General features: G+C 36.4%; 1 protein-coding gene across 3 annotated transcripts in view; it reads left to right on the forward strand.

The window, feature by feature from the left end:
* The window catches only part of LOC124155831 (protein strawberry notch), a 64,546-nt gene extending 55,316 nt beyond the window's left edge, over window positions 1–9,230 (forward strand). For 2 of the 3 annotated variants that reach the window (XR_006864236.1, XR_006864237.1), the window contains exons 22-25: window positions 463–591; window positions 768–1,086; window positions 1,175–1,315; window positions 7,040–9,230. Coding sequence is in view for 1 of the 3 variants with exons in the window: in XM_046529961.1 (XP_046385917.1) it covers window positions 463–591; window positions 768–1,086; window positions 1,175–1,260 (534 nt within the window). In the remaining 2 variants the exon portion in view is untranslated. The remainder of the gene's footprint in view (window positions 1–462; window positions 592–767; window positions 1,087–1,174; window positions 1,316–7,039) is intronic. The other variant, XM_046529961.1, reaches the window with a different exon arrangement.
* The last annotated feature ends 2,525 nt before the right edge of the window (window positions 9,231–11,755 follow it).

Genomic DNA, 11,755 nt, shown 5'->3' on the forward strand with positions numbered 1-11,755 from the left:
AAATGAGTGTTCTTGGGGATACTGGCCAAAATGTCACCCATAATGATTGTGAAACATGCCATTGACTTGATATAATTTCTGGTTTTTTCCTGGCGAAAAATTGCCGTGAAGATTTTTCAGGTTTCGCACCGGGTCAGGTCCTCCATTTCTCCTTCCAACGTTTCGATGAACAACTCGCCCTTCGTCATCAGGGATTCCTGAATCAAAACGCTGGAAGGAAATGGAGGACCTGACCCGGTGCAAAACCCGAGAAAACTTCACTGCATGCCATTGACTTTCCTTTCTGAACTAATTCAGGTAACTGATAGAAGGGTGACAGCGCACACTAAAAAATCACCATTGCAACCATATTCCTTCTCTCTAGTTCATCATAATGAATTCACTAATGATGCCCTAATGGAAATTGGTAGTTAGTCAATGTCATGTGACATTTATTTCTCAGTTGTGCTTGTTTCTTTCCAGATCCGAAATGGAAAACAGACAGCAATTTTGGCAATTGCTGAAGCAAGTAGTGGTACTCCAACAAAAGGGAAAAAAGAAAGTAAAAAGGATCGAATGTTTACTGTTTATCGTCCAAACACAGGACTTCAGGTATTTTTTTTTCATTATCCGTAGTATAATCTATTACTTAAATACTCTATTTTCTAAATGACTAGGGTTAACTTGAGTGTTGAAATTTTTAATAAATTGTTCAAATCCATTTTTCAAAATTTCTGTTCCAAGTTTCAATGAAGCCATTTAAAATGACTAATTATGATATTTTGCAGCTGAGACAGGAGTCGCTAGGAGACTTGGAAAAGAAATATAAAAAGGTTGCGGCTGAAGAAGAAGCTAAAGCTCCATGGAGTGAGCAGTATGATGCATCCACCAATACATGTTCTCATGCTTACTGGCGTGGGAACTGCAGAAATGTTGGGCTGGGTCTGGACTGCGAAGTGGGACTTCGTCGCCGAACGTATAATGTACTTTCTGGGTCTGTGTTAAGTGTTTGGACCCGTGTTGAGGGTGTTCTTGCTGCAAGGTCTGGTCACAACTCAAAGATGCAGGTTGTGCGGCTGAGAACTGAAGATGGTGTGAAGATAGTTGGTGGGTTTCTTGCTCATTTGTAACAGTGTTTTACCACATTCGTTGAAATTATGTCTCATTTGTCTAATTTCAATCATTGTTATTACAGGCACCCTAATTCCTAATAGCTGTGTAGAAAGTCTCCGAGAAACTTTGTCTACAGATGCGGAGAAGACTGATGAACAAGTCTTCTGAGGTGTGTAGTATTACAAGTGAAGAAGAAAGAATGTTGGAGGACCAATGTTAGAGTGTAGGTTTCTTGTTTTTATTTATTAATGTGTGTTCAATAATAGATTAAATTTTGCATATGACAGCATTATTTCAAAATTGTGCCATGGATGCCTTAATTATCTGAAGTAACCCTTATTTAGATTAAATTTTTAAACATCTGTCAGTGGGCATCTTTTTTGCTTGTGATTAATTTTCACTGAAGGTTAGTAAATTAAATGTGACTGGCAGTTTTACTTTCATTTCACTTCATGACTGGTTTCAATACACTTTTTATTATCCTCTGGTGATTATACAAAATGTAGTGAAACTGGCAAAATTAAAGTAAATGTGAAAATTTTCCAGTAACTTTTAATTTACTAATAGTATGAAGTTTAAGCTATATTTGAGGAACAATCATAATCAGACATGAAATGTTTTCCTTTTATTTTTTGTCCTGTTCATTATTATCGTTTTAATGCATGGACATTTTATTTTAATCTTTATTTTAACTTGGTTCTCTTGATATTGTATACATATAATAATAATAATATTTTTATTGGTTCCCAGAGACGTGTCTAAGCCACGTATGGAACAAGTCACAAGAATAGTACATACATGAGGCATTAAAAAATAATATTTAAGGCGAGAAGGATAGGTACAGACATAAACATAAAAGTAACATTTTCAAAAGACAGGTTATAAAGACATAAATTCATCCACTGAATAACAGGGATTGTCACATAAATACTGATAAAGTTGACCTTTGAATTTGGAGAATGAATCTAGCTGTTTAATCTTTAGAGGTAAACATTTGAAATATTTTGACCCAGCATATATGGGGTTTTTGCTGAACATGGTTGATTTATGTACAGTAACTCTTAAATCACTACAACCCCTTGTGTTATAGTTGTGGATATCAGCATTGGTTTTGAGACTGTAAAACTGCTTATTTTGTTGAACAAAGGTAATTGCAGAAAAAATGTATAGGCAAGGTAGCGTAAGAATCCTTAAGGATTTGAAATAGGGCTTGCAGCTGCTTCGCCTAGGAATGTTTTTTATTATTCTAATGGCCCATTTCTGGAGCCTAAAAAGACGAGTAGAATGGTGGGAATGGCCCCATACTGCAATCCCATACATCAATCGACTATGGATATATGCATAATAGACTGAGAGTGCAGTAGCAGTATCAACCAGAGGGACAATTCTTCTAAGTAGGTAACAGCCACTGGACACCTTTGTAGACAGTTTATCAACATGAAATTCCCAAGATAGTGACTCATGAATATATAAACCTAAAAATTTAGTCACAGAAGAGGAAATAAGGGAGGATCCATTTAACCTTAGGAGAGGAGAAGAAGTGATCTTTCTTTGATAGGTATGAAATTGAATGAAAGTTGATTTATCATTATTTATAAATACCCTATTATCATTGCACCAGTCACTCATAGAATTTATGTTTCTTTGGACTACCGTAGAGTCTAAGTGCTTATTAGAGGTAAGGTGGGTTGTGTCATCAGCATATATGTACACTGAACCACAGTCGAAGTACTTTGGAAGGTCATTTATGTAGATGAGAAAAAGGAGGGGGCCCAAAATAGATCCTTGGGGAACACCTCTGAAAATTGCTAAGGGAGTAGAAGTTATATTAGTATATGACTCAGTAGAGTAAATCTGTACCACTTGTGATCTTTCACTTAAAAAGGATTTTAACCACTGATTGGCAATTCCAGAGACTCCATACATCTTAAGTTTCCTCAGCAGTATTTCATGATCAACAGAATCAAATGCTTTCCTTAAGTCAAAGAACACCCCTGTTATATGATTCTGCTTATCAAGTTCTAAGATGATATCATACAGGAGTTTATATATTGCTGTTTCAGTAGATCTATTTTTTATAAAACCAAACTGGGAATCCGTTAGAATCTTAAATTTATTAAAGAAAGAGAGTAATCTATTGTACATCACTTGTTCAAATATTTTAGAAAACAGGGAGGGAACAGATATAGGTCTATAATTGTTCATGTTGTGTGGGTCACCACCCTTCAATACTGGGATGACTTTAGCAACTTTCAATCTATTGGGAAATATTCCAAGTGACAGAGATTCATTAATTAGATGCACAAGTGGATGGATCACAGACAATTTGGCATTGCCTTTTAATAAGGAGCATGGAATATCATCATAACCTGCGGAGTGTTTTTTATTTATCTTTTCTATTATGGTATCAATTTCTTTTACATCAGTGGGCTGAAGAAAGATTGTATGGTCATAATGTGACCGATGCAATGACGAAGACTTGTTGGTCTGTTGTTGGCTAACATTCTTAAAAAGTTCACAGATGGAAGTCAGGAAGTTATGATTAAATAGATTTGCAATATCATTATAATCAGAGACCATGGCGTCGTCATGATGAATGGCCTTGATTTTAGACCTATCACTGTCTGTGCAAGAGGTGGCATTCTTAATTAGTGCCCAAGCAGATCTACTTTTCTGATTAGACGAATTGATAATGGATATATTATACTTTTTTTTGGTCTCACTAATTAGGTCAATATGCATCTTCTTAATGGATTTATAGTATTTCCTTTGGGACTCCGAGTTGTTTGCTTTTAGCTCATGGAATACTCGTTTCAATTTTTCAGATGAAGTCCTGATTTCATGAGTAACCCACTTGCACTTTGTTTTTTGAGGCCCAGGGGATTTCATAGCTTTCTTAGGGAAGCAGACATTAAAACAGTACAAGAATGTGTCAAGAAAATTACTAAATTTTACATCAAAAGCGACATCAGTAAAAACACAGTCCCAGGATTGCTCCTTGAGTAAATTTTGAAATTCAATTTGAGCTTGATGTGAATAGCACCTTTTATATTGAATCACATTGTGATTACAATTGGGGTCGCCACGGACATGGTACATGGAAAACTGAGCTCTGTGATCTGAGAAGTCTACGTCCACATTAGAACATCTGGAAGGAGGTATAGTGGAAAAAATGTTATCAATGATTGTTGAAGAGGAACTAGTAACTCTAGTGGGTTCACTTATTGTGGGTGTTAGGTTAAAAGTCAGTAAGCTATCTACCAGATATTTCTTGTTTGCAGAATCACAGTTCATATCAATATTAAAATCACCACAAACAATGGCATAAGTTGCAATTTTAATTAGAGCAGGCAAGACTTGAAGAAGGCGATCCATGAAGACAGAAAAATCACCTCCCGGCGACCTGTAGATGCACATTATTGATATGACCATATCTCCATATGTCAGCAACGTCACACAACCTTCAAAGTCCATCTCCAAAGTACGATTATTTAAATTAAAGTTACGAAAATAGAGAACAGCTTTAACAAAAATCAGTACACCACCACTTCTGTGTTGCGATCTACAAAAGTATGAGGCTAGTTTATAGCCCTCGATGCTAATAAATTGAATTTCATCCATGTTTAGCCAATGTTCGGAAATACAAACAACATCAGGCTGATGGTCAAATAAAAATAGTTCTAAAACATTCAATTTATGATGTAAACATTGGATATTAAGGTGCATTACTTTCAGAGCACTAGTATTCACAGTTTGATAACCTTTTGTGTAAGATTCATCACGGAGACTATCGTTTATTCCACTAATATGCACAGCGGGGCCTAGTCAAGCAGTATCCGGGACAGATTTAGGTTTCAGGAATTTATTCACTATCACACCATTTGGCCATAAATTAGGGTTCGACAATTTCGTGTAATCATCGTAGTCAATGCCAATTTTGAAGGCGCCGTAAGCACTTTTGCCGGCAATCTTCTCACATGATACACATTGTACACTGAATTTGTCATTCACATGTTTGATCACTTCGTCAGTTGTAGTATCATTGGCCAAGCGTCCAACATACATGAAAATAGTTCTCTTAGCGGCTCGGAGACCACCTAATTCATCTTTTTTGGACTCACCTCGACCGACGGTAAAGAAATTGCGCTTCTTCCTATTACGCTGCGTCTTCCAGGAGTCTTTGTCCGTTGAGATGATGTCGTTACCTTGTGGATTAGGAACCATGTCGCCTTGCAGCTTCCTTGAATCAGATTCTATCTCTTGCTGGTCCTCAGCCATTGTGTTGATGTTGGTATTCACGTCGCTTAGCAGCTTCGTTGAGTGAGATTCTATGTCTCGCTCCTTCTCACTATGGATAACGTGGGTTGATGATCCAGGACTATCACGAAACTGATTTTCACGACCAAGGGTGATAGCCGATTCAGATTTCATGGGTACACTGTCGGAAAATGTCACTTTCTTGACCGTTGTGTGTTTCGTATGTTGAACTTTTGTTTTCAGATCCCGCACTTCTGCCTTTAGGGATTCTATGTCAGCCGCCATTATAGCTACTTTGCGAACGTCCGCTACGCGACAAGTTAAACATCGCCAAAAAACACCCAATGCATCCTCAATGGCTTTTAAGTTAATTTCCTTCAGTCCGGTGCATTTATGGTGGAAGAAATGCTTGCAGTTATCACAGGGGAGGACTTTATCGCAGGTGGAAAGGCTTTTTTTACATGCGTGACACTCGATGCCTACTCCCGGTGCCGCCATCTTGAAGGTTCTCTTCTAGGTCTATCATTTCTTAATACAGTAGAACTTCATTAGTACGTTTCTGAAGGGACCACAAAAAATGAAAGTGCTATCCAGGAAAATGTGCTAATCAGGGAAGTAAATAATAGAAATTGGGGTAATTGCAATCCGTGGAAAAGTTGTCATATGTACAATCACTGTCCAAAGTTCTCGTAGGATCGCATTCCTTTACTCTTTTCACATTTAAAATCAAGAAAATTAGTGCTAAACTGCCAAAAAAATACCAGGAGAACGAAAATCACAATGTTTTCTTAGATTTCCCAGAGACAATTACATAAAAATGTCGTCACTCTCCCATGATTTGTGGTATATGTTTTAAGAGAATAAGTTAAGCTAGGTCATTTCTTCTTTCTCAGAGATAATTCATAGAAAATTACGATAACTCTGAGTATATAAATTGATTGTTTTAAAAAATCATAAAATTGTGCAACATTTTCTTAACCATAAATCTCTGCAACAGCCGTACACATTCGTTCTTGGAATGGACCCGTACAGATGAATATATCAATTGATGTATAGATAATGATATGACGATTAATAAGACATTTAAAGATTATTATAAGTAGATTTTTATATTCTACTGTTGAAATTCTCTTTGTAAAAATGTGTTCAATGTAGTCTGCTTTCTGTTTCTTGTACCAGGATCAAGTATTTTTGCGTTTCGCGTGGAGATCCAAAGCATCGTCTGCTCCCACAACTCTTGTCAAGGGATGACGTGCCCACTCCTCGCATTGAGAAATGCATTTAGATGCATCACGTCGTAGAAAGAGATTTGGGATGAATGTAAGGTCAATGGCTGATAATAATTAAGGAACTAGTGAATGTGGAGGTTTACATACTCGGAGATACTAGGAAGCGACTTGCAGGTTGCTTCATAGCAAATAATTGAGCGTACCACCCAGGAAAGCGCCACTATTTAAAGCGTACAAACCAAATATTTTCACCTGTATTTTGTTCAGATGAGACCAAGAGAAATCTCCGTGCTAAGGAGGAACGTAGTATCCAAGTTCCACTGTATTTAATGGGTAGTTGCCCGTTTATGTGCAATACATGTATTTATATATTTTGTGCAATAAATATGTTACATTTCCTCCAGAGAAAGCCAGAAACAGCTCACTACATTCACTTAAGGTATTTATCTTCTTAATTCCAGGTTGAATGGACCAATCATATAAGTCTGCTGTGTTTGGGCTTGAGGTGTTTTGAAGATAGGATGTGCCATCGGCTGGTCCGTATTCTGGTGCATCCCATGTGTGGCCCTCCCATTCATTCTCAGCTTCCTCAATGTCAGTCTTGGGTGAACTATCTGGTCTTTTGCTGTGTGTTACTGCATCAATTGAACATCCACTGAAGATTGCATTGGCAGAATTGCACCATTGTAGGTGTTGTTTCTTGCTCTGATCATGAGGTGCTGCTTAAATAGGGTCTTAAGAAAGGACTAGAAGGGTAGCTTAAATGAAGTTTGTGCCAGAGGATAGTTCCTCTACTTACAGTATTTTTCCTCTGTGAATATGGTGCAAGGATCACAGTTACTTGCACAACCTTAGTTGAAATGTATTGAGTTAGTTGCTGTGCAGGTGGCATTTAAATTATATATCACTCTTGAGCCTTTAGAGTTATCAAGTGTAGCATCGATTCTTTTTTTTTATTATTTAGCTTTGTTGAATGTGTAGTTTGTTGTGATAATAATTTTCTTTCATTTTGTTCTGTGAAGCTTCTTGCCAACTGTTTTTAAAAATCTCTTTTTAACTCTAGATTGATTTAATTTTTGGCTATGCAGATTTCTGCGTAAGCCTTTTTCCATTTCTTGTCTTTGCCTTTTATCATTTCTTTCTTTTTCTCAGAAATTAATCATATATGAGCACACACCTTTAGTGGCTGGTTATTGACAAACTTGCTGGGTGTGAAAAAATTTTACTCTTTTCCCCCATTCATTTACTTTCCCTTTTCTTCAAAGCTTGAGTAGAATTCCATAAAAAAATATGATTAGTGGTGACATGCCAGCCCTGTGTTGTTTTTCATTGAGCTCGTACAAACAAATATTGAGCATTTTCAAAAGAGGAAATTTCTGAACTGTGGAAATTAGTGTGTGTGTGAATGTTTCAGTGAAAATGTGTGTGTATGTTTACATATTTGGACTAAATCCTTGAATTTTTTTATTTATTGGCGTCCTTTAAGGGCTGCAGCCTTTCTCGATCAAGGTGTTAGCGCAAAAGTGTGATTTGTGTTGTTTGACACATGATGAGAGGTTGCCCATTTCTAGCGGACATGAAATTATACTGTGAAATGTTAAAAAAATGAGATCTCTCTTTTTAATACAAATAGCATTGAGAGTGCATTTATGTGTTGAATTTGTTTGTTGCTATTGTGTGAGCAGTGTGAAGGAAAGCTCTTATGCTTTGTACACCTATTGTAAGTGTTAGATTACCAGTCTTTAATCCCCGACAGTGTCACGTGAATCTATGACAATTTTGGAACCAATAAATCATGTTACAAATTTTGATGATGAATTATGTAAAAGGTTTAAAAAGCAGGATGTTTCATTTGAGGAGTTAGCTACATTAACATGTAATTGCTGTAGTCATTTTTATTTTAAAGCTAAGCTGTGGTATTGCAGTTCATTCTCATTTAATGGAAACTGTTATTTTAGTCCAGAATAGTTTGGCTTCTGTACCTGTCATTACCTATATACTTGTATAAGAGTTTCAATTGCTAATTGTAGAATACAGCTTGTGTGTGGTCATCATTCTCACCAGAAATATATTGTCCTTGTCAGTTATAAACAGGATCCAGTATCAGCCTCAGTAGAAAAGAAAATATAAGGAAGTAAAACAAATTACGTACAACATGTATTAGGTTTTTTATGTCTGTCCAGCAAGAACTTATTCCTTGAAATGATTTATTAACTTTTGTATGTAGGTGTGTTGTGTGAGTGAGCAACAGATGGACCAAAAATGTGTTTCAAATCTTGGTGGTGTATACGCCTGACAGCTTTTTTTAAGTTGTGTGATGAGAGAACATATTCCATGTTCGGTTCCTACCATTATAAGAATTGGCAATTTCATGAGCTTTTGGCTGATTGTAAGACGAATCATGAAAATTTTTGTTCAAGTTCAGGTATTACACGGATTTTTTAGTCCATGATTTTGATGCGTGATTTGTCCAATCAAATTTTGTAATGTCTGCATGTAGAACATATCATTTAGAGTTGTTTTCCATTTTATTATAAATAAACCATCTATTGTTTGTGAAACACTTAGAATAAAGGTTTCAATGCATGGTTGAAAACCATTGTTCTTGCATAAATGGTGGATTAAGAAATGTAATAAATGAACTTTGCCATTCTCTTGAGTTTTTGTCTATAAATTTTAATCCATTTATTTTATTGGTAGTTAAGGTATTGAACGGATCAATATTAGAGAAATTTAATGGGAATGTCATTTTTCTGCAATAAACCAACTAGGTCGAAATACGAATTATGAGGCCTGTAGTAACTTCTGTATCGACTAAATATTTAATGTCTTGTCCAGTCCATGAATTATCTCTTGCATTTTTCTAATGTAAATAGAATTTGAAATGCCATGGAAGTAAAGATGGAAATTCAATACTTTTATGCTGGGAATCAATGGTGAACATCTTTAATAATTTGTATGCTTATGTGCAAGGAAGATTATGCTGCTTGGAATAATATAATAATCTGTTCAAAGGAGACAGGACGCAGTGTCTGGCCCAGTCTATGAATGTAGATAGTAATACTATGGAAGAAGGCGGAGTCTCCTCCTCCTTCGATGGTAATACAATGAAACTAATTTTACACACCTTGATTATTATACCACAATACGTTTAGTCCCCCTTTGCATGTGTATACTCCATCACTAATTTCCATTTTATGCAGTATCGAATTTTAGTCTCTACAGGTACGTAAAATACCTTTAAATGCATATTTATGAAATCCTTTCAGTAGTATCTTACCCCTTTGTGACACCTGTGATAAATAATAATAATACTAATAGGTTTTATTTGACAAAGACCAAGGTACGTTTGTCCAATGTTTTAAGGCATGTCAATCATAAAAACAAGTTACTTAACAATACATGATAAATCAGTCTAAGCAAATATCACATATAATTAACATCCAAAACAAAAAAAATACATGGTAAAAATTTCATCTAACCCTTCCTTTACTCACATGAATATTCCTCCAAAGAAAAATAGGATCCTAGTAGAAGGAACTTTTTTAATTGCATTTTGAAGGTATTAAATAGTTTATTATTTTTTATATCAGGAGGAAGTTTGTTGTGCAGTCATATCCTCATTTCCCTAGGGCCAAGTTTGTTCCTGTATTTGTGTAGTGTATATCGTGTTTGCACCTCGTGTGATGGTAACTATTAAGGGGAAAGCAATCAATATTCGATTTGATGTTCAACACTGATTTTTATGTAAATGCAAGGAAGTGGTAGAAGGCTCAGCTCCTTGAATGAGGGTCTGCATGAACAGGGGCGGATCCAGGATTTCTTTCAGGGGGGGCACAAGCAAGGCCGTACCAGGATTTTGTTCTGGGGGGTCACAAGGATACCTCATAATACAAAACGAAGGCCATAATAATGGGTCCATATTAAAAATCTTGCATATTTTTAAGGGTCTGGGAGGGGCACATAGAAATGGAAATCCCCCTGGAAATTCCCCCCCCCCCTGGAAATCTGCCTATGTGCATGAATGTCTGTATGGTTTTTGGGCTGTGAATCTGACAGCTTTTTTTTAAGTCGGAAAATGCACACTGAGTAAATATGAGAGGAGCCCAAAAAAATTATGCTGTTTAGTATATGGGGATAAATTTCCTGTAATACAGGATAAGGAGTGTCCCTTTTCACCTAACTACTAAGTTGTCTCAGTAAGTAACATGTGGGACTTAGTTTATTACACAAAAGATCAGTATGCTGGGTCTAAGAAAAATTTGAACTCAAACATACGCCCAAAAACTGTGGAGAAGACTTGCTCAGTTGATTTTCAATTGCTCTTTATAAGTAAGCTTGATGAGCGACTTTTAGTGGTGGTGAAATGAATCAATTTGCTTTTTTCAGCGTTTACGATTAAATGGTTTTCATTGGCCCACTTACCAATTATGTCAGTAACTTGCCTAGCTTTTTCAATCAGGTAGCTTTGTGAAGAAGAGGAGATGATCACATTTGTGTCATTTGCATAGAGGATTGGTGTATTACTTATTATCTGTGTATAACAAAGTTGCAGGTAAATCATTGATGTATATCAAGAATAGATCCGTGTGGGACACCCATAGAGGATAAATGTTAGAGGTATGTTTAGTGCCATCGATCAAAAGATTTACTGTCTCAGATCGATTGTGAAGGTAAGATGCAATCCAGTTGAAAGAGGTGTGCCTCTGATGCCCCTACTATCTAGTTTGCACGAGAGGAGCTTATGATTCACTTAGTCAAATGCCTTGGAGAAGTAGAAGAAAAGCCCCAAGGTTGAATGTTTGTTATCAATGGAGAGAAGTACGTTATTGATTTCTTGATAAATAGCAGACGTGGTGGACTTCCCTAGAATAAAACCATATTAGTCTTTAGAGAAGAGGTTAATTATTTCCTTGAGGGATATTAATTGAGTGTACATGACAAAATTTTTGGAAAATGTACTTTGTAGTGATATCGACCTATAGTTATTGATGTCATAAGTGTTGCCCCTATTTTTGTAGAGTGGTATTATTCTTGACTTTCGTGAGACACCGCTACTTGAAAAAAGTTCTGTACCTAGCCCTAAGGGAAAGCACTCTGATGGATTGGTGGAGCGCAAGGTAGGGGACCCTTGGGCTGCCGGAGTTCACAATTTTAGCGGCCAGCCAGTGCGGAAA

The sequence above is a fragment of the Ischnura elegans genome, chromosome 3, assembly GCF_921293095.1.
Source record: "Ischnura elegans chromosome 3, ioIscEleg1.1, whole genome shotgun sequence".
NCBI lineage: Eukaryota > Metazoa > Arthropoda > Insecta > Odonata > Coenagrionidae > Ischnura > Ischnura elegans.